This window comes from Atheta coriaria, unplaced genomic scaffold, assembly GCF_025399875.1.
Source record: "Atheta coriaria isolate IRGN ID8LTWV9N9 unplaced genomic scaffold, Caltech_Dcor_3.1 hic_scaffold_3_pilon, whole genome shotgun sequence".
Classification (NCBI taxonomy): Eukaryota; Metazoa; Arthropoda; class Insecta; order Coleoptera; family Staphylinidae; genus Dalotia; species Dalotia coriaria.
Window position 1 is genome coordinate 11,086,968 of NW_027045445.1, and position 24,735 is coordinate 11,111,702.

The window sequence follows — 24,735 nt, forward strand, 5'->3', positions numbered from 1 at the left end:
CGAGAAATCAATATTTGTCTTTGGCAGGTAACAGTTTAAGCATTTAACTGTTCCTTACTTAAATTTTGCAACATTTCTAAAGGTGATGTAAGTTTCTAGATTATCTATAATATAAAAATAAATTGCAAAATTTGTTGGTAAGCGCATCACTCAACAACGCCTCTACCAATTTGGCCAATTCTTTTTTTTAAATGTTCGTTAAAATCCAAGGATGGTTTTTACGACGAGAAAATTTCAAATTGTTGCCGGGAAAACCCTAAAGGCAGCCCTTTTCTAGAGGATAAAAGTTGGCATTGAGATTCCATCATAGTTATAGTTAAATAGTTGAATCCGAGATGGCGCGCTGAAGTGCATTATTAGCAATTTTTACATAATTAGTTTCTTTAAAATAAAATTGCGAATCTTATTGATAGAATTGACACATACTATGTCTAGAACAAGAGAGTATAAACGAATTTCATTTTTATTAAACACTGCCTAGTTTAAAATAAAACTTTGATTGATATCATTTTGATGCATTTATATCTTTCCATTTCAGAAAAATGCCATTCCAAACTGATTGGACGACCGCGCTTTGATCATCTCATCGCATATACTTCGATCGCAACTTTACCGCGCGTGTCGTTTCAAGAAAAATGATAGTGAACGCGGCGATGGCATCGTTTTCGGCAACATTGACAGCGACAACCACTAGCCAGCCGCCAATTTCGACGCTTCACAACATCACAACCCTGCAGAGCACCAACGTAACCACCGTTGAGAACGCACACCCCGACTGGCCGGAACTAGTCTTTCTGATTGTGAAAGGTTTCATCTTCTCGACGATAATCCTCGCCGCTGTACTGGGCAACGCTTTGGTCATCATCAGCGTGCATCGCCATCGTAAGCTACGCGTCATCACCAACTACTACGTCGTCTCACTAGCGATGGCAGACATGTTAGTAGCGCTGTGCGCTATGACCTTCAACGCAAGCGTAGAGCTAACCGGAAAATGGATGTTCGGTTCGTTCATGTGCGATGTGTGGAACTCTTTGGATGTCTACTTCTCGACAGCGTCGATTCTGCATCTGTGCTGCATCTCAGTGGATCGATACTACGCCATTGTGAGACCGCTGGAATACCCGATTACAATGACGCACAAAACTGTCGGATTCATGCTTGCGAACGTCTGGATCCTACCGGCGATTATCAGTTTCACGCCGATATTCCTCGGGTGGTATACAACCGAAGAACACAAGGCATTCAAACTGGAGAATCCCAATGTGTGCATCTTTGTCGTCAATAATTACTACGCGATTATTTCATCAAGCATCAGTTTCTGGATTCCTGGGATTGTAATGGTCACGATGTACTGTCGCATCTATAAGGAAGCAATCAGGCAGAGGAAGGCTTTATCGAGGACATCGAGCAATATCATTTTGAATTCGATACATCAGCATAGAGCATCGCAGTATCAAAGATACGGAGATCATTATTTGCATCCATCCGACGGTGAACTGACCACTGTCGGGCACATCAACGGAAAGAGAAGCACTAGTTCTGGGTCAGCTGTATCCTATGGGACTACTTCCACTACAACAGGATATAATACTGCGTTAAATTCCAGGGATAATAGTAAAGCAGCGACGGAATTAAATATGAATGGTGAGTTATGTTTTTATTTTATAGAACAATAATACATTAAGAAACAAGTGGCTAAACTGCTCCGTCTCGTGTATAATGCAGGTACATAATTAATATTATGTACGACTTGGCCGTCCGCATATAAAGTACCACTTTTTGTGTCTAAAAACCGTGGAAACACTGGCGCTTTATAGATGGAAGTAGAAAAAATGTTTTAATGTTATTTTTGACGTTTGCTGATGATTCCTCTTATTTTGAAAGCCGAGCTATTACCGTAAGAGTTTTGCTCCCTCAAGAGAAACGGAAATATGCCTCGAGTTGCCTATATCATTTTTAAAACAAGCACTACAAGTTTTACGAGACGAAACTTCTAATGACTATTTCGTTCCTTTATGCGAAAACTTTGCGAAATCTTGATCATTATGAAAAGACGTAATAAAATGTTGCAAACGCGCGTACTTTTTTATTTTTATTTTATTTTTTGACGTTTTGTAATAAATCGTAGATATTAACGTTGATAGACTATGTGAGTCTTAATCCAGAAAACTTTTAATTGCGTTTAATTCCAATTAGAGTAAAATTTAACGATGTACTTAATTTCCAAGTATTTCACTTTAATATTTTTTCGTCTGACAAGGGAAGATCTTTAAAGAGCATTAAACTAAAAGTTTTCACTTATCTTGACGGATAAATGTCTTCAGATTCAAAATCTCATAATAAAACGATTTCAGAGCGAATTGAAATAAAACTATGTGGACTACATTTCTTCATTCTTCATCTCTGAATAAAATTTATGAATTTCATTCCATAACTTATAAAGCACTAGAAAAAAATCTTTGTCTGAGTATTCTATTCCAATTCAAGTGTCTCACTTAGTTTTCACGTGTGCATTGACACGTTTTACTTCAACTTCAACATTAAGACCTCATTCACCGCTCGAGTACTCGTACATTAACTGAAAGGACACAAAACACAGATGAGTCGAATGTTTTTGATGTTTTAATATCATTCATCTTGTGCGTGTGTCAACGCTTTAATCAAAAGCCCCCGAAGCGACGTAAAGCCTCCACTCGTGCATTTTGCGAATTCCATAAGCTTCATTCTTTTAGTGTTTTAGGCGTTTAGGTTATTCCAGACAATTTCGTTGAAGTGTGCATTGTATGCGCTTTTTTATTCATGTCAACTTTCACATTTATCATCATCCAAATTATATTCGTATTCGAAGCTGTGTCGTCGGGTGACATTAAATCTTCGCAGACAGCCCTGCGATGTCTGCGAGGTTTGTGTTCTTGTGTTATATTACAATTTGTTTCGGGGCGGCATATTGTAGAAAAGTTTCAATAAGCCGCGCTCAATGGCGCTGAAAAACTGTAAAGTGATATAAAATTACGCGCATGAACTTATTTGCATATACTTAATATTGTCACCAGCGAGCTTTGTTATTGAAACGTGATATTTACACGGTCTAGCATTAAATTTTTTCGTGTTGTTTGAGAACATGCAATAAAAGTATTGGATCATAAAACAAACAACAAACGCTATGAAATAACTGAAAAGTGTGTTTTTACAATTTTACAATTTCATAGTTTACATAGTAAAATCAAAGAAACAATTTTGCAGGGCATAAATGCGCACGGATATATCTTCATTACAGCGCGCTTTCAGGTGGAGTATGAAATAGCAATGGGACGGTAAACGCCGCACGACTATTTCCAACATTTTCATCGAGCCAGCTTGCGCGAGCTTTTCGGTGCGATTAAAAATAGCGTCGAGCGCGCACGCGACACACTAGACGAAAATACGGAAAATGCCACATTGTTTTCCACGAATAAATTACATTCCGCGCGTTTGCATTGAAACACCAACTGTTTCCAACACACATAACCTTTCAACTACACTAGAGTATTGGTATTTTGGTTGGAGTAGATGTTTTGGTTGCATAACACGCAGTAGAGTTGAGGTTAAGTTCGCGTTAAGTTATTGTAAGTTAGACTAATTGCCTTTGGGTCAAGCGTGTCTATTGACCTTGATTTTCGCGTGCGGACGTGAAAATCGTGACATTAACAATCGACTTCCAGTACACGACACGACACGACATTCAGAAAAACAATCCACCGCCGACCAAAACACAAATTGTAACCAAACAAATCGCTACACAAAAGAAAACACGCATTTTATCAATACAACCCGAATTGATATCTATATTAATCCTGGTCTAATTAGTAAGTTATTGTGTTGTCAGCAAATATACAAATACACAACAAAATTATTAATAATGGTGGAAATGTTAAAATAGTTGGAATCGTTGTTTAATTAAAAACAAATATTTGTTAAAAGTTTGTATGGGTGTTGATATGACCAGAGAATAATTTGGCAGCCGGCCGGGCCCAGCGCAATTGAAATTCGTGCATAAAATATCTATATAAAACTGTTGGCGCTTGTAATTATGTAAATTCACGGAGGCACTATTTTGCACGTAAGGTTAATGAATTCACGCCCGCGCACGCTAATTGCCGGTCGAGGAACGATGAGTTGCTGGCGCGCGCGCCCCGCTCATAACCCATTATACTTTCATTATTTTCATTAAATTCACAGGTGAATTTAGTAAAATGCATGTCTTTCGAGAATAATGCTCGGCTGCGTGAACACGTGCATTTTTCGTATTAATTTCTACACGTGTTTTTGACAGATTTACATCATTTTTGCATAGATTTAATTAGGGAAATGCATGTATTCATGAAAGCAATTTTTAAATTAACATTAAACGTTGCTTTGGTATAAAAAATTTAATTTGAATATATTTACTTAATTTAGAGAGGAATATATTTTTTGATGACATGTTTTGGTAAAATATTGAGTAATTATTAAGTTTTTTTCTATAATATAAAAATGAATCGCAAAATGTGTTGGTAAGCGCATAACTCAACAACCCCTGGGCTAATTAGGCCAATTCTTTTTTTAATGTTTGTTAAAGTCCAAGGATGGATTTTTGGCGAGAAAAATTTGAATAATTGTCGAGAAAACCCTAAAGACAGCCCATTTTTATAGGATAAAAGTTGGTATTGAGATTCAATCATAGTTATAGTTAAATAGTTGAATCAGAGATGGCGCGTGGAAGTGCATTATTAGCAATTCTTTATATAATTAATTTCTTTAAAATAAAATTGCGAATCTTATTAATAGAATTGACACATACTCTGTTTAGAACAAGAGAGTAAAAAGAATTGCATTTTAATAAAACACTACCGGGACGAAGTCGCGGGCAAAAGCTAGTTACAAAATAAAAATAAATAGTTAAGGAACTGTTAAGGAATATTTATTTTGAAGATATTAAGTGCTTTCCGTGTAATTTTAGCAAATTTTTATAAATTGCACATGTTATGCTTCAAATTCTAGTGAATTACTATTATTAGAGTATAATCTTACTTATCGAAGACGTTTATAAATATAATGACATCTTTTAAAAATAAATGCAAGGCAATGCAAGTTGTTGCAAAATTCTAAGAATTTTCCACTCTCAAGTGCAAGAAAGTGCATTCAGAGCAATTCCGGTACATTTCCAAGATTCTGATTAAATGCAGTCCATTAAGGTAATATTTAGATAGAAGACTTTTCCTAGAACGCAGAACTAAAACAATTTATTCATTAGATACAGCCCGTTAGTCCAGCAACATGTTTTTCTGATGATTATTTCCACGTTGTAGATTCCAATGTAAGCAATAGCTACAAGCAAAAGCAAAAGTCCGACCGAACGCCAAACAACGCAATACCAAGTACACAAAGAACCAAAGCAATAAGTGCGGACCAAAGCGAGTGCACTGACTGAACAAAATTGAAGAGAGTAGCGAGAAGTGAAGAACGTAAGAAGAGCGAAAACAGTGAAAAGTTGGCAGGCGTATGCAAACGATACCAAGCTTTTCAAAACTCGGGAAGCTTTCACAAGCTTACATCTCTTTTTCTTGTAGAACTTCTTATAGAGAATATGTAAACAAGTATTCATGGCTACAATAGACACAATATCAACCATAAAATGCAAAAAATTTTTGAAGTTTTAAAGTAAAAAGTTAAATATAAATGAACATTACGCTTATAAACTATTCATTTTGCTTAAAATATGATTAAAAATACAGGAGGTTTATGCTCGTATTGATTTTAGTCCATTTTTGCTTTTCCTGACCAGTTTGGTGGTCCTGCTTGCGTTGAGTGCGTCCATTATTCCCGGAAAAAAGATCCGCCATCACGACACAATAACACACTCTATCATATCCTTCAAATGTGTGCAAAACAAGCATTAATGGCTGCTAATGCACAAATTTGCGATTTTCCAGACGGAAATTACACGGAACTCATTAATAGCATATTCTAAATATAAACCATTCTATTTGCAGGTATTGTTTTATGCACTGCATGAAAAACCCAATAACTTTGAAGAGTTTTAGTGGAACAATGGGTCGAATTTAACACAAATTAAATGTAGGTCAATCAATCAATATACAACATGCAACCCACTGGCCGTTTAAATGATAATCAAATATTTGCGTTTTATTTCGAATATTCGACGCTTGTCAGCGCGGAAAATTCGATGACAAGTACAAGAAAAAAAGCGGAGATAAAAACTCGGAAACACTAAACGAAACATACACAAATGTTTGGCGGGATGAATATTCTCGACAGCAGTAGAAAATGGCTGTCGTTGGCGTTCCAAAGAAGAGCAAACGAACAGCGAAGAAGAAAAAAAGCAAATAGGTCCGCTCGGCGCGCTCGTATATATCGAACAAACAACGACGTGCATCCGTCGCAACGCGTAAACTTATCTCCGACCGAGCTTTTCCTCCTCTCACGAGCTTTCAGCCCTCGAGCTTTTACTGCGCACTATGTGTTTCATAGCCCCACTACCCACTTCACTACCTGTTTCAACCTGTAATCTTTTTACTTTTATTTTGGCGTAGTGCAACTAACCTATAAACCTAATTCTAACCTCAATGTGAGAAATAGATGCAGCGTAATTTACAATCGACACACGAAACGGCCCGATGAATAGAAAGGGAAGCTGAAGGGTGAGAGAATGGGGATAAATAAGAACGCAGGTGATGGGCTATAGAGACCGGAAACGCGCTTTGATGAAAGGTCTTTAATCTCATAAATTTCTAAACGCGTTTACGGTTTTGACTCCGGCTCGGGCTTGACTTGACGGTGGAAAACACTTCGGAGAAACAATGGAAAATTTAATATTATATTTTCAGCTTTTTTCTTGTTTATCCGGATCCGGACGTTCAGTTAATCAATTTTAACATGTTTCGTGATTAAATTTCCGATAATTGTTATTTGTGCATGGATATATTTGGAAAAAAACAATCTTTCAATAAATAATTGTATCTAGGGAGGAGAATAAAGAAATTAAAATGAAATTTTCACTTTTTTTTTCATGTTTTCCGGATCCGGGCAATGACTTAATCAATTTTAACATGCTTCATGAATAAATTTTTAAAAATTGTTATTTCTGATTGGATATCTTTAGTTCTAGACATAGTATGTGTCAATTCTATCAATAAGATTTGCAATTTTATTTTAAAGAAATTAATTATATAAAGAATTGCTAATAATGCACTTCAGCGCGTCATCTCGGATTCAACTATTTAACTATAACTATGACTGAATCTCAATGCCAACTTTTATCTTATAGAAAAGGGCTGTCTTTAGAGTTTTCTGGCAATTATTCGTATTTTTCTCGCCGTAAAAACCATCCTTGGACTTCAAAAAACATTCTAAAAAAACAATTGGCCAAATTGGTGTAGGCGTTGCTGAGTTATGCGCTTACCAACAGATTTTGCGATTATAGATAGCTTAATATAGAGTTTCAAATGATATTTTCTGCATTTTTCATGTTTATCCGGTTCCGTTCAATGACTTAATCAATTTTAACATGTCTCATGATTAAATATCCGATAATTGTTATTTCCGCTTGGATATCTTCAGAACAAAACAATCTTTCGATAAATAGTGGTATCTAGGTAGCAGTGTGGCTGTATGAGGAGATTACCGCGTCCTCGTGCAGCTCTTATTAGCATCGAATGTGTCAGCGAGATAAGGTATGCCGAGGGGTGAGCCAAGAGCTTAGTGGCGCGCTGCTGGCGTGATCCTCTGATCCGCGGATCCTCGGATCCCGGAGCCCACTAACGCCGATATTAAATTACCTTCAGGTGACTCAGGTGTTCACCCGGAAAGCAACACACCGTGCACAATGCGATATGAATGAATTCCTCTCTCATTCCCAGCTAAAAATAGCGCACATTTAAAACAATGTAATATTTATTTTATGAAATATCGATCGTGTCTAAATTTAGAATTTAGTTGAGAAGGTTAGTGGTGTTGGTGGGTTAAGTTAGGGGGCGAAAAGGGAAATAGGGAAAAGAGAAAGGATTCGATCGGCGGAAAACGATGAATGAAACAGAGAAGCCGGAAGATGCCGCACGCGCTTTTTGGCTCCCCGCCGGCTGGTGCTCCCCAGCTGCGGCAGCACGCCCCCCGGGGAAAATCAATAGAATTCTACTTTGGGCAGCGCGCCGAACCCGAGGCCCACGTTCGGCAAACCGACACTTAATCTCGTTCCAAACGGTCGACACCAACAACAAACCCGCTGGCAAATCAAACACATTTTTACTCCACTGCCACAATAAAATGCATATAAAAGTATAATCATCAAAGTTTTCTTACATAATACACCTCTACCGTTTTCTTGTCTTGAGTGGCGGAGTTACTTTCCCGAGACGAGTACAATTGTCAGGTGTCAAGTGTCAGTTGGCGCTTTTGCTCAGACTGCGTGAAATAACTGTTTGCTCGTTGGAGTGCTTGACTCGTTGGTTATTAACAAGTCACTTTGCCGATCTCAAATATTTATGAAGTGTCATTGCGTTACGTTTTGCTGCGACCACATTTTCGTTCTGTCTGCACGCGTGACACTTCTACGACATTCGTTTGCTTTTCTTTGCGCATGAAATTTTGATGCGTCCATAAATACTTCTTCGCACTTTACTTTAAATGTTCACTTTCCAGCATTAAGATTGTAATCAAATTTTATAGCGAGCATTTCATTGATGTTTATTGAAGCATTGATACGTTTATAACATCATAACTTAAATAAGTAAAAATGAATACAAAATAATCGAGGATTCAAAGAGAGTTGAATCAATAGTTGATGATGCTACTTTGATGTTTTAATTAGTACATTAGTGAAGGTATAATTAAATTGGCCGTGCTTTGAAATTTGAACTAAAGTAAGTTTAGTATCTGCACTAAGTATCTCTACTGCGGGTATATTATAATTTGTAATATAATATGTTAATAAAGAGATAAAAAGTTGTATTTTTATCAATATGTAATTAGTCTATGTAATGTATCTTATGTGTGCGTAGGATAGTGTTGTAGGGTAAATTTCACGCGAGTGATGTTAGTGCTACTCGCCCAAACTCTAATTAACAAGCAAATATAATATTCATTAAGTAGTTGCTGGCACTCTGGGCACAAACTCGATGAACGTGTATTCATTGCGTCGTTGACGTTTAATTACGTATCACGCAATGTATATTGTATGCGAATGCATATTTACATATTAATTTTGATATCAAATTATTACTGAAACTAATAGAAAATACTTTGATATTGGGTTAAAAACGTTCGGACCGTTATTTGTTTGCTCATATTCTGGATTCTGGTTTCGAGAGGCAGGGTTAAACTATTTTGTTAAAATTATTTCCCTCGAATAACAATGCCGAATTTTTTTGGATCAAAATAAAATTTAATTTTCAATTGATTCTATCTCAAAAACTATAAGTGTTTCAGAAATAGAAACTTCAAAAACTATCGTGAATTAAAATAAAATCGTGAATTCTTCCATTTTCCAAGATAAAAAATTTAAGTTTTCTAGTATAATTTTTTACATAAGATGAAATATGAAGAAAGCTAATAAATAGTTATTTTGTGCTTTTCTTACAAAATATTAAAGTTAAAGAAAATAGTTTTCTTATTTAAAACCTGCCATAAATTTTATATCATGAGGCACTTATAAATTTCAAACTTTCCAAACTTATGTAATAATTGGAAATATTCAATAACTCAAAAACTAATTAAGTTAGTGGAATAAAAATAAAACTAATGAATTCTAGGTTTAATTCTACATTGATTTTTTTTTAGTAAATTTGAGGAAAATCTGATTTGTAGTTTTTGGAAAAATATTAGTGTTACCGGAAAACTGTTTTATTACCAAATTCTTTATCGATTGGCGTGCTCTATTTTACTCCAGCTTTAAATTTATTTTTGAACTGACTTTTTCGGGTGGTTTTTGATCAAGTTCTGAGAATAAAAAATACGAATCTGCCATTTTATAAATTCTTGTTATGGCTTAAAAAATGCAAAAAGTTTGGCTGCAACGTCAATAGTTTACGAGGAAATTGCGCCGGAAAATTATTTTTCACCATCAATAAATTACAAGTTTTAAAATCTTAGTTCACGTAGAATTTTATTTACTCAATTTACTCAACACCTTTTTCCGTTTTTGTTTACCTGCATTAGATTAAGAGATAATGGGAAATTAAGTATGGCTGGAAGTTTACGTTTCTTTTAATTGCATATACTGGGTAAACCCTTACTACAATTAAGTTGGAAGTTGTGTACATAAGGTAATTAAACGGTCTTCTATGCAATAGCATGATTAATTTTTGATAATTTTTATAATCACTAATTAAAATGTCAGGCACCTCCGCCAATTTTTTCTATAAACTTCATCGAAAAAAACTAAAATTCTCTGAAATAAATTAAAAAAATTTCAACTTTATTGATTAATTATTATAATATATATTTTAAATTTAACAAAAATTTTAAAAAACTTTTGACTGGTGTTTTATCCCATCTAAAATTTGTTATAAGCACAGAATATATAAAAATAAGTAAGACTAAACAAAAACCTGTTTGTTTTTAAATTTCCATGAGATTTCATAGTAATAATAGTCATAAAATATTAATCAAGTAATAATATTATGAAAAAATACAAATTTTTCACAGGCGTTTCAAGATAGTTCCTAAAAATGTAGAAGTATGCATTTGGTGGGTAAACTTTTAAAATGATTTATATCAATTAAAACATAAAATATTGCTCAATATTTATAACAAATACAGGGTGTATTCCACTAGATATTATTTATTGTGACAAGTCCAAAAATAGAATATTTCTCTAATTTTCAGTTGCCTATTTAATAATAACATTTCTCCATGCAACTGTTTCCAATATTCGTGATGTATTGACAGCTGCTTTTTGTATGAATATGTAAAAAGTGTCAACGTTTCGAAAAGCGGCGTAATGTTGTTTTTGTCACTTTATATCGGTTTATCGATTTGTGTGGGTGTGGAAAATTATCCATCATCGCTTGCATTCATCAAGCGTTGAACAATTCATGAATGAAACAAGTTCACAAATTAAACAAAGCTCCACGACATATTAAAACTGTTTCCACACCATTTAAATTTTATACGATAATAGTTTTAATAAATATTAAACAAATTATTTTATGTACAATTTTTATTTATATTTGAATAATTTAATATACTACAATTATTGACTGAGGCATTAATTATTAATAAAATATGCAAATATATACATTGCAATAATACTCTTTATCTACATCCACCTATAAAGCGCCAGTTTTTTCATGGTTTTTAGACACAAAAAGTGGTACTTCGTATACGGACGGCCAAGTCGTACATAATATTCATTATGTACTTGCATTATGCCCGGGACGGAGCAAGCGCCTGCGCACTTGCCTACGGAGCAGCACAAGACGGTATGAAATTCTATGCGACGTCAGTCAAACACGTCAAAGCAGGCGCTGCTTCTGCTCGTATCGGAGGGGCACGATATGAACCGCAACGTGGAATTAGAGAGGAAGTAGAAAAAATTCCGTAAGCACCTCGTGGCTAAACGTTGTTAAAGACTCAATTTATTGACCGCTCGCTACGTTGGCTCTCAATCAATCTCGTATGTAATGCCCTCCTTTAGCCACTAGTTACTTAATATACTATTTTGTACAAATTTTATTTTTATTTGAATAATTTAATATACTACAATTATTGGCTGCGGCTTTAATTATTAATAAAATATTCAAACATATACATTGCAATAATACTCTTCACAAAATCGATAAAATTGTGAATTGTTGCTATTTAAATCGGTCATGAATAAAATGTTTCAACACATACCTGCAAACGGGTGAAAAACGCAACACGACGGCGCACAATATAAACGCTGCATTGAGAACATCGAGAAACATCCAGCCACAAAGAATACAAACGCATGGATGCTGGCTGGCGGGCAGAATGGCGTTTTAAATAACTCGGGCGAAGAATGGCAACGCGCTGGATAATACCGCGTCGAGCGCGACGTTGCGCTATTGTTGCTCGGCGCGTTTTGCATTCGAAATGCACACGCAAACAAGCATTCACAGGCACATTCACGAAGCACGACGAGTTCCACTACGAGTTCGCATTCATGTTGTTCGGCTGGTTTATATTCAGCTTTCGGCTTTCACCGTACACACTGAAATTGTAGAATAATTTAAGCGACGCGGATATACCTGGACGTGCGCGTGATTTTTGCGTGTGGCTGCGGCATTGTGCTTTCGAGCTTTGATCCCAGGGATAGCTAGTGAAAGTACGTGACGTTATTACAATTAATTCCCATTGGAAATGGTGGCGAAGTTTTTTTTAAAGCAGAATAACAAACAAAAACATGTTTTTTTAATCATGTTATTTTAATATTGTGTAAATAAATAGAACAAAAATAGAAACATTGATATCGTATGTTTTGTTTGGTTGGTAGAGTAATACTGATCCTGATACCAAAATGGGATCCAGAATGGAATGAAATCGCACTGGATTTCATAACGTTATTGAATGCGAACACACCGGGTTTACTCTCACAAATTATATACCAAGAGGATATATTAGTATAAAGTAATAATTTACTTTAAAATATTTTATGTTAAAATTATTTATTAAATCTTAAATATTTTTATTTTTATTTATTCAATTTTTGAATTTCTAAAAATATTATACCCACACGGTATACTTTGAAATATGTGAAGCATTAAAGGATTTTTCGGATGTACTTTATTTTGAATTCGTGCGAGCGCTTGCGGTTCGTACATCGTTGGTTTTATATTTTTCGTTGGCATCCTCGAAAGTTTCATTTTCCGCGAGATATAAACCTAACCCACCTTCAGTGCACTTATGCGACCAATAGTGGCATCTGCCGCCCGTACAAGGTATAAATAAGCTCTAACCTACAAACTAACCTCACAAAACGAAGAAAAAAACTAGTAAATGAAAACGAACGGAATAGAAAACACAGAGAGAAAAAAACGATGATACTAAGTGCACTAAACGCACACATATGCCAGCATGAGTAAAATGTGTAAGAAAATATTATCAAGGAACGATAGAATGAGCCTTGACTTGCTTTCTCAAGATAGACCAAAGTACTTCCACCTCAATTTTTATTCCCGCCTAGAATCGATACATTGATCGGATGATACTCGCGGGCACTATAAAAATTAAAAATGAATCAGGTTTTTTTTCCGGATAGGTTTCCTTATTCTTTTACGGAATTGAAACAGAAACCGAAACAGTGGCAGCACACAAAAATTATGGAATGTGTTTAATGCGAGAGGAAAAAACGCGTTTTGCGGCGCGGTAGCGAGGTGGAATAATGTGGAAATGCGAAAACGTAGAAAACGTTTTTCCGTGCGGGCATCTCGCATGCAAAACACGAACGCGTGTGCTTTTAATTGCCTTAATTCGCTTTGTGTCGAGGCGAGGCCTTGGCCCTCGTCTATGCCCTTGCTCTTTCAGCAATGAGCTCGGTGGCTAAATCAAATCTTGAAAGGGTTAATATGGATGAAATTTATTTGTTTACAAATTTGATTTTTTTAATTTTTTTGTTCAAAAACGGAAAAAATGTATTTCACATTATAAAATGACAATTTATTAATTTGTTAATTGTATATTAAGTATCAAGTGGCTAAAAAAGTTTTTAGTCACGAGATTGATTAAGAAGAAGAAGAAGGGCGTAGCGAAAGTAGTTTAATCAAACGGGTGTTCAACCAAGTTTAGTCAAGAGATACATATGCCATTTTTTTACTTTCACTCTTGCACTCTTGCATCTTGTGCTCCGTGACTAAAGTACTTTATTCACGGTTTTAACGTTCCCTGTTTAAAAAACTTTATTTTGTGTCTTTAAACAGTAGAAAAACTGGCATTTTAAAGGTGGGAGTAAAAAAATGCATTTTACACAATAAAATTACAATTTACTAAAGATAAATTAAGTATGACATTCAAAGTAATCATAGTGTTTAATAAAAGTATGCAAATGACTTACAAAATGTCATAAACGATGTTTAAAGCGCCTCGCACAAAAGTTGTCCCTACAGGAATCTTTTGAATATTCATTATTTACCAGAAAGTTTCTTTGTATAAGACCAACAAAGTCCTTTTAATTTCCCGAACAAAAAAAACAAAATTTAAAAAATGTGTAATTCATACTTTTGAATAAAAATTTAATTCCTTTAAAATGCTTTAAGAATTCATCACTTTCCTTACTCTTAACACTTGGAAGATGTTAAGTTTTGCTTTGCGATGATTTCACTAGTGTGTAACGCTGAATAAACAAGACAACCACCGCACTCGAAACGTTTGCTGTTGGCGTCAGGGCGTTCATAAATTTTCAAGTCCTCCGTCTTGTCCTGACGCGTGTTTGCCGAACGCGACGAGCACTTTGTGCGCCGGAATTGAATTCGACTCGATGGATTCAATTCCACAACACACAATCCCCCGCACTCTCGACATTCACCATCAGCATACAAGAAACGCCTCCGACTCATCCTCGACTAAGCTTTTTCCATCTTCTTGAATCGTCCTGAATTATCAGCAATCAACTTGTACATTTTATCTCTTTTCAAAAATTTAAAATATTCAATCAAATAAACGACGCTAGTGAATTTTTATGTAAATCAACGAGGATTAAATAGTTGTGAATTTCCTAGTGGAAAGTGGGTCAAAGTTGTGATGAATTTAATAAATTTATGATCGTACAGTCTGTGTGCGAAAAGTCGGCGCGTGTGCAGTGCTCGACTCTTCACTGAAGTAAAGTGTAATTAAACGTGATTGACGTGAAGTTGCATTGTTTCGAGTGGCGGTAATAAAATGTCGGCTCAAGTTTAGTTAGTACTTAATCAAAATCGAAACGTACTCACATTACAATTACTATAAAATTATGGCAATAGTGAAGAATTTTTACGACGCGTACAAAAACTCAATAATTCAACATGAAGAAAAGAAAGCTTTTACGCGAGTTTATTTTTTATATTTTTTGCGTGTCGATGATAATCCTAAGAAGTTATTCTTTTCTTTTTGCTCCACTGCGTTCCAATTCTATATTTACTGAAAGATCGATACTTCAATATGCAATACAAAGATAACTTTCTATTCGAAAGTTTAAGTCACAAAGTTGGTTATGTATTACGTTTCATGTTTAAAGTTGCTTCTAACCTCAAAACAACTTTTTAAAATATAAAAACTCATATTTAACATTATTAGCCTTGTTGAAATAGTATATTCTGTAATAAGTGGCTAAATTATGCAATTAGAGACGAGATTAATTGAGAGCGAGCGTAACACGCGGTCAATCAATCGGGTGTTTAACAACGTTTAGTCACGAGGTGCTCCGATACGAGCAGCAGCAGCGCCATCTTTGACGTGTTTGACTAACGTCGCATGGTATTTCATACCGCTTTGTGCTGCTCCGTAGGCAAATGCGCTGGCGCTTGATCCATCCCGGGCATAATGCAAGTACATAATGAATATTATGTACGGCTTGACCGTCCATATATAAAGTACCACCATTTGTATCAAAAACCGGGTAAAAACTGGCGCTTTATAGGTGGAAGAACAAAAAATAAAAATAAACATATATTTAACATTTTCCCTCTTAAAAACGTTGTTTATAATCTTAAATGTTTGCTTGAAACATGCATTATATTGCATTTGAGTGAATGCTTCTAAATTCCACGCTGAAACGCTCGTGGCAGACGAAGTAGACGCAATAAATAAAATTTATGAGCATCGCACTGAAGATGCATTCCTGATTCAATGCACAGCACAGACTTAATATTCACTTCAATTTCGCCAACTCGGTATTCACAGTTCGCAGTTATTAGGTCTATGGAACAATTTAGCAAATTATATAATATTTGTGTCAAGATCATAACCTCACAAAGTTTGTGCGACTTGTATCAAATTTGCATGAATATTTCGGAATGCCCAGCAGAGTGGAAACTGTGACAGCATAGAGAGATGCATTATAAAGTTGGGTCATCTGCTCATGCTCACTCCAGGAGTTTAACTCCTGTGTGACGCCATTGGTAGACTAATGTAGAAATGTGATTTATGCGACACGTGGGAGTGCGTAATTAATTCGATTCGTGCAATTTCAACCATTTCAATCAATTTGTTCAGTTTTACAACACACAATTCTCTCTCTGCGGGTTATCCTACGCGTATTTTAACCTAACGTAGATAAATTCAATATTTATCTATATGATCTCTAAATATATTAACATTTCACACTTGACTGCTGCAGAACTATACAAATAGATTCAAAGTGTGTATCTTGCGCGATCATGTTTGTTCGCAATGCTGGCGTCTCCCACACTCGAAATAGAATTCAAGCCGATATCCATTTTTCGCGCGTTCAGCTCAATATTTGCATAACAAGATCAATTGGTTCAGGCGTTGCGTTGTGTGTTGCGTTCGTTTTTCATCCAGGCGCTCGCGTTTTGTTCGGTCCATTACGAAGGCGAGTGCGAAACACCGTGTGGAAAACTGCTGGGAATTGTAAAATTTAATGCGTTTCACCCTTACACGGTAGGCCTCCATCGTGTGTCTATATTAATACTGTGTGTATAGGACTGTACGAATATTTATTTTATATTTTTAAAGTTTTTTATTTAATTTTTATTTCACATTGTGTTTACCTATGTTCGGTACTTATACTGCAAGTCAAATTCACTGCGCTTGTATGTAATATTGATTTATATGCTTGTTTTGTCTAAACGTAACAATATTTCATTGTTCCAGGAACAACAATAAGGCAGGCGTCGAAGAGCTGGCGAGCTGAGCACAAAGCAGCAAGGACTCTCGGGATAATAATGGGCGCATTTCTTCTCTGTTGGCTGCCATTCTTCCTTTGGTAAATACTCGACTAATAAAAACAATGAAAAACACACTTAAACCGCACATCTAAAATTATCACAATTGTTTATTTTATTTTTTATTTTTTGTCTGCTTGTTTGTAATTTATTATCCTGCTTGTATTCATCATCCTACATATATCCTTCTTACAACCATCATTTGTTACATTGGTCATACTTGCGTGTGCCAAAAATATTCTTTTATTTGCGTCTGTTTATTTCTGTCGAAAAAAACGACGTAATCCTTTTTATGTTCTGCGTTCTTCTCCGATACCGAAATGATGCGGGTAACGAAATTTTTTGTGCTGGAAGCCAAACGTTCAAGGTTGAAAGATGTACTCGTATAGATAAATCGTGCATTTTCATGGTGAAATTGTTGGGATTTACGACGATTTTCAGCGTGAGCGCTGAGCACATGAGTTGTCTTAAGCCATTGTTTTCCAAACTGGGTGATATTTTTCCCACACGCTAGACCAACACTACACGAACCCTCCATTTAAGCCGGGGTGCTATCTATCTGGATTTTGTTTTTATACTGGATTACAACGTACGATTCACCACAGAGTGTGAAAAAACATTTTTCTGGTCAAAATAAATACTATTTTATTATTTATAAGTAAATAAGTAAGATGTGATAATTTTGTGATATTTTAATGTCGTTTGGATATTTTCGGCGTAGTTTAGTTTGGTTTTTAGTTTTCGTGGCCGGCCCCGACCCGCAATGGTGCGGAGGGCGCTCGTATATTTCAAGGTTTCTTGGACTGCAGCCAAATAATTCGGTCGATCCTTACATAACGCGTGGGTGTCGCTTTTACAGCCCCTCGGAGTTCTCTAAAGATAATCCATACGCTCCTGCAACCCTAAACCACCACACATTTTTACTCCGACGAAAATTGCGCCTGGTCCGAGCTGAAACTAAAATTTTAAATTACAAAAAACACTGCGAGAAAAAAAATCAATTATTTTTTACAAGTATTTCATTATGTTCTTTTCTCTTCAACATTTTCGAATTCAAAGCGTAAAATCTCAACGATGCACTTTAATTAAAATCGAATGCCATTTTCTTCCGCACGCAGCGCTGTAAGCGTTAATATAAAAAATGCAATCGGAAGTGGAGAGCGCTGTGCACACGAAGAACTTGTCGATAAATGAAAAAAACTAATGACTCCGGCCGGCGTTTACGATCCATTTGAGCTAACGTCTAACGTCAAGCGTCCCCGGGTTTAATTTAAGTGGAAAACAACAACTTAAATTAAAAATATTATTACGCCATTAATTTCGTTGAATTTATTTGTTTAAATAGCATCGCACGTATTCAATTATGCTGTTTGAATATTGTTCACGATTAATTAACGACTGTTTATAATCGGCCGAACGTAATTTATCTACGAATTGATGCACGACAAACGCGACAGCGCTAATTAATGTTTGAGGTAATTTAAAATCGCGTTACCGTTCGCGTTTAGCCGCCAGGTAAATTAATAGAATTAAAGTTAATTAATCGTTAAAAATAGATATACTACACTTGTTTTAGCTAATTGAATACTAATTATTCACACAAACTCATTCCATACATCATTTATTTCCATTCAAGTATCACGTTTAATTCGGTGGGTGATAATACCTTGAATGCATTACATTTTGGAGTAGATAATAGTTTTAAACCAAGTCAAACACTATGATTGAAAGTGTAGGAGGATAGCCGTAACGCAAGCCCAACTACTAACAATAATAATCCGTATAGAAATTATCTCCATGAATCGGAAATGATGCCAACCAGAAATAGCCACTTTGGAGAGCGTCCGCCCCCGTCAATCGCATTGATTTGATCGATTGGATACCGAGAAGGCAACACGCCATACATGAACATTGAATATGCTCTTAAAATTAGTTTCGTAGTTCCACAAACCTCAAACTTAATGTTTACGGTTAAAATTGAGCAAAACTTAGCGTCAAAGTTTATGTGTTTTAATTATAAAGTTTTTAATTATTGAATAGAGGTGAACATAACCTAAAAAATGTTGTTTTTTGTTTGAATTGTTTTTTTTTTAAGTTTTATTATTTGATTAGCTTTTGCCCGCGACTTCGTCCCGGTAGTGTTTAATAAAAATGTAATTCGTTTTACTAGACATAGTATGTGTCAATTCTCTCAATAAGATTCGCAATTTTATTTTAAACAAATTAATTATATAAAGAATTGCTAATAATGCACTTCAGCGCGCCATCTTGGATTCAACTATTTAACTATAACTATGATTGAATTTCAATGCCAACTTTTATCCTATAGAAAAGGGCTGTCTTTAGGGTTTTCCCAGCAATTATTCGAATTTTTCTCGCCGTAAAAACCATCCTTGGACTTTAACAAACATTTAAAAAAAAGAATTGGTCAAATTGGTCTAGGCGTTGTTGAGTTATGCGCTTTCCAACAGATTTTTATATTATAGATTTAACGCTTGTAAAATAACGTTAACCCGTGTAAAACACAATTGCAATTTTCGATACAAGAATATAAACGTAATTTATGGTTGAAGTTGTTATGAAAACTACTCTCGCACTTTGTAAACGTATATAATGTTAGGTTTCCTGTTCCTGTAAGACCAAATACTTCATCCTAAGAGCCTGCAGGATAAAACCTTTCGCGTGATACTCCACTTTTGCTTCTTGAGGTTACTGCGTTTACATGGCGCACAAACTTGTAGCACTAAAAACTTTAAGTTGCATATTATCATATTTCACGCGCTATTAAGACACCCGAAACAATTATTTACTAATTTTTAGCCTTGGGCCTTGACTTTCCATGCCCGCCCATGTCTCCAATATCACGGATCGATTTCCCCACTTGGCGCTACTTATTAAACTAATTACTAATTACGGCGTCGACTTAACTAGTTTTCAAGGGTCTTGAGTTTTCGCGTCTTGTGTGTCGGGCATGTCAAGGGGTGGACAGGTTTTTGCCCAGCGTGTGCTTCCAACTCGATTCATTTCGCCTGTAGACTTTAGATCGTAACTCGTATCCCTGAAGCCTCGTTGTGCGTTTCTTACAAATATTTTCCTCATCAAATTACGCGCACACACTTATCCTGATATAATCATGTAAGGTGAAAGTTATATGAACGGAAGAAGACTTATAATGCTATAAATTTTCCCGGACACTCGAATGAGATTAGACTTGATTACAAGTTATATAGTTTGGCGCGGATGGAAGTAATTTTGTTCAAGCGTAAACGTTTGACATTGACTCGCCTCGCCAAAAATAATTCTCTAGTTCTATTTTTGTAAAATCTTTGAAGTGAAGGTTTGAATCTCTTTTTGTGCCCGAGGCGCTTGCATCCCTTTGTGCAAAATTTAACTGTCTCCGGCAGGAAATGATTTTTCGATTGGTCAAGACGCAACTGACAAAAAACTTTTTAACCGAAAAGGATCAAAAATACGAATAAAAGGAACAAAGTATATTGCTGTGTATGTGTGTGTGTTACAATTGTGTAACCAATTCTTATTCTCATTGGTCCGCGAGTCACAAAAGACGAATTTCGGCCGAAGAAAGAAGAAAACTGCAAAAGCGCAGGATTCGAACTTTATTGTCATGGCAGTCCGTATAATGGCATAAAAACGAACAATAGCCACTGTGCTCAGACTTATCTATAGATAATTAATAAATGCTCTTTTAAACTTTTTAAATAAATTTTCTATTTTTTTCTATTTTAGGTACGTAATATCATCGCTCTGCGGCGAGGAAAAATGCCCGACGCCTGATGCCGTCGTTGGATTGTTGTTCTGGGTGGGCTACTTCAATTCGGCGCTGAACCCGCTCATCTACGCCTACTTCAATCGTGACTTCCGGGAGGCGTTCAAGGATACACTGCTCTGCGCCCTTCCGTGCTGTTTCGGCTGTTGGAAAAATCCGGCTAGGTTTCTCTAGCAACCGCTCGAGAAACCCATCTACGCTGATGCTGGTCTATAATTGTGTGTTGTATATCTAATAAACTTCGAAAAAACGCCGAATCATTCCACAGAACTCATTCTACGCGCATAAATAAAAAGTAATAATGTGAGCAAAGACGTAAATTAAAAGACATTTTGAAACAACATCTAGACTGATATAAATTTATATTAAATTGTTTGTAATAATTATATTGTATTTTAAGCAATATTCTGTTTGACTGTCATCAAAAATTACGTACATACAACGATTAATGCAATTTTAATCCGAATTGAATTTTTTATTCGATTATATACAAACGTTTAATTAAAAAATATTTCTCATTGTGAATTTTGGGCGTAGGCGTGTGTTTTTGTAGATTCTCTGTTTTTTCGGTGAATTTCATTAAATGTTCACGTTTACCGCTTTCGGTCGGCGCGCTGTTTGTTGACGCAAGCCGTGTAGTAAAATGCGAAATGCGAATTTACGAGAAGCAATAAAACAAAGACTTTCGTCGCGTTATATTCAGTAACAGCCGTGCGCAAACTTAAGACGAACTTAAATTTTTTGGACGAACATTGACACATATAGCGCTAAACTGGACAAAGAAATGACATCTACATAAACGACCTACATAAATAAATAAAATATATAAATGTAAAATATATACGAAAATATTTATAAACGTAAATATACATAAATAGCAAAAAAATGCATAAATATATTATACTTAAAGACATACTGAATAATATAAAAAGAGAGAAAGCTTTATGATTAAGCTCACTATATGTTTCTGTGATATTTGTATTTTTCTGATATTTTTTAGATTGCTTTTCCTTGTAAATAATTGCGATATAATTTCTAGCGCGCTAATGAAACTTAAATTATATCCTGTGTAATTTATGCAGTTGTTGTAGGCAACTCATATTACACGCTCTAATGGCCAGGAAGTTATATACAACGAAGAAAACCCACAGAATAGGAATAAGATCTCAAATGAATGACATTTGTATTATTGGTTGCCTATATTCAACTGTATGAATAACACACGATGTATAACTTAACAAATTGTCTCTAAATAAACATGATGTGAATAGAAAGTGTAAAATTAATAAAAGATTTACGTTAGAGTTAATTGTAGGCGTATTATACGGTTAGCTCGTTGTTTAGATGTCCATCATTGATACCCTAATCAATTAATTAACGCTAGCGTTAAAATAGAAACGCAAACTTTTGTATACTCGGTTAGTTATCGACAACAACAACATGAACAAACTTTGTGATTAACTGGTAATTGAATTAGCACACTTCAACACAACCAACTCAAAACAAAAAACTTTAAAATGCAAAACTGATGTACAAGTTGTTGAAATCGGGTTGAAAAAAATGTGTACGTATGCGAAAGTTTGACAGCGGTGAAACGAGCTTTGAAAGGATGTATATTTGTACAAAGGAAAAAGTATATTAAACGGTGAACAGATAAAACCTAACGCAAAATTAGTTATTTATAAGAAAGGCTGTATTTTTGGTACGTGAGGAACTATATCTTACAAAACGTAAACAAGTAAAGTAAAAAGTAAAAGATATTTACTTAAAAGAAAAATATTAATGTATAGAGTAAAGGGTGGTATTATTATTAGGTTATTAATTATTTACACAAAAGAAAATACGAAAAGTGCACAAACTGGAATGAAACGTTAGTAAAATGGTAAAAAATATATTTTTTCTACTTCCATCTATAAAGCGCCAGTTTTTTCATGGTTTTTAGACGCAAAACGTGGTACTTTATATACGAATGGCCAAGCCGTACATAATCTTCATTATGTACTTGTATTAAGCACGGGACGGAGCAAGCGCGTGCGCATTTGCCTACGGAGCAGAACAAGGCGGTATGCAATGCCATGCGACGTCAGTCAAACACTTCAAAGTAAGTAGGCGCTGCTGCTGTTCGTATCGGAGGGGCACGATATGAACCGAAGCGTCTCATGGGCCGACGCGTGGAACCGCAACGTGGAAATAGAGTGGAAGTAGAAAAAATAGCGTAAGCACCTCGTGGCTAAACGTTGTTAAACACTCGATTGATTGACGGCTCGCTACACACGCTCTCAATCAATCTCCTCTGTAATGCCCTCATTTAGCTACTTGTTACTTAATATACTATTTATACAATTGTTTTAATACCACCCTTATTTCTATGAAATAAAAAATTAAACTAAGTGCTAAATGTATTGTTTCTAATGTAAAAAGCACACAATTGTGATAATTTAAACAAATCTACTTGATTTACCTTTATCTATAACCTATACTTTACGAATTGTCTTCCTTTTATTCATTTATTTTTATATCTATAACTATAATGACATAAAACTTGCACAAAATGAATGTACATAAATAAATCTTTATATTTATTCGATAACTAAATATTTATTTACGAACTTGTTACGTGTTACATGTTGTATGTTTATTAGTTTCGCTATCTGTGATTATAAACGAGTATAATTTACACATTTATCACTGTTATCACTACCACGTAAGATGATATGTACTATAATAACGTTTATTATTTTGTAATCATGATGCATGCAGTTGATATCGACATTTATAAGACTTTTGAGTGTTATGTGTTAAAAGTAAACTTCTACCAGTAAATTGAAGTACATTTAAAAAGCAAGTTTAAACAAGATTACAATTAAATAACATGACAATCTTCTGTAGGGCCTATTTTGTATGACTTCACCCACACGCCCGCAAATATGAAATATGTAATGTTATAAGGGAAAAAATGTCAAAAGTGTCGAAAAATGTGTAAGAAATGTTTCATTTCACATGCAACACAGTAAATGAGAATGTACATCATAAATGTATCTAATTACTACACTACCAAATAAAATTATTGTTTGTTGAAGCTGAATATTATATTTTTATATTTTGGTAAAGTGATTTCCTGTAAAATTCAACAAAATAATAAAGTAGCACACTTTACACCATATTAAGAATTAGTAGCACCATCTATAGAAGAAAAACATAGGCATGTGAAAGTAGTGAAGAATCACGTATAATCTACGCAATATTTACAGAAACCTGTAAAATTACTTTTTCTTTCAGAATTATTTAGCAAAATCAATATAGATGGCTCTGAAATGTTTATTATGATTATTAAAAAGTTTTTACAAACCTAATCCCCACAATTTCTTAACCAGAATGAAGTAGACTACACAATGTTTCGATGGTAATCAACAAATTAGAAATTAGTCATTTATTGGCTTCGATTAGCAAGTGTCTGGCTTGAGCCTTCTGACATTACCGAGGTGTGTGAGCGCACGAAGATCAATCACGGTCGAATGTCGAAATTAATTATTCAATAAACACACCCTCTTCGAAGCGTTTGCGTCGCGATTAAATCGAAAACCTTCCTTTGCCCGAAGCGCTCACTTACAAAACCACAAACCTACACTACTCACCTACGCCAAATCAAAATATATACAGGGTATTGCAGAAATATCTCATAAACAAAAATAGAAGAAAAAGCATAACTTTTAGACGATTTCTGTGTCCTGTAGATTATACGGTTGGGTTTCGACTTTTGCGTGACCAACATTTCCAATTCGGCTTAGAGCGAAATCCTGTGGATCGAACATGAACATTAACGTGCCGTATAAATCCTTCGATGTGTCCGAATATAGTCCAAGGTTTGTACTTAACTACAACGTATTATTCTTTAAAAAACTCACTCACACAGGAAAAAACTTCAAAAAATCAAAACATATTTAATTCCAATTCGATATTTTTAGAGTTTTAAACAGTAGTATTAACTGTTTTTGTTTTGAAAGTTATTTAAAGTGTTGAAGTGATACTCAGCTTTTTGGCATCACATCGGCAATTATAAATCGCAATAGTTTA

At 35.0% G+C, this 24,735-nt stretch overlaps 2 protein-coding genes across 2 annotated transcripts in view; one reads left to right on the forward strand and one right to left on the reverse strand.

The window, feature by feature from the left end:
- Positions 1–581: 581 nt before the first annotated feature.
- Positions 582–23,746, forward strand: LOC135789695 (octopamine receptor beta-3R-like). Its single transcript, XM_065299654.1, has 3 exons — positions 582–1,644; positions 16,804–16,915; positions 20,622–23,746. Exons 1-3 carry the CDS (start codon positions 636–638, stop codon positions 20,833–20,835), a joined length of 1,335 nt encoding a protein of 444 aa, XP_065155726.1. The 5' UTR covers positions 582–635; the 3' UTR covers positions 20,836–23,746.
- The window catches only part of sp3 (phosphatidylinositide phosphatase spermathreecae), a 41,496-nt gene continuing 34,493 nt past the window's right edge, over positions 17,733–24,735 (reverse strand). Inside the window, exon 9 of the mRNA XM_065299646.1 lies at positions 17,733–17,831. Coding sequence (XP_065155718.1) covers positions 17,748–17,831 — 84 coding nt within the window. The 3' untranslated portion in view covers positions 17,733–17,747. The remainder of the gene's footprint in view (positions 17,832–24,735) is intronic.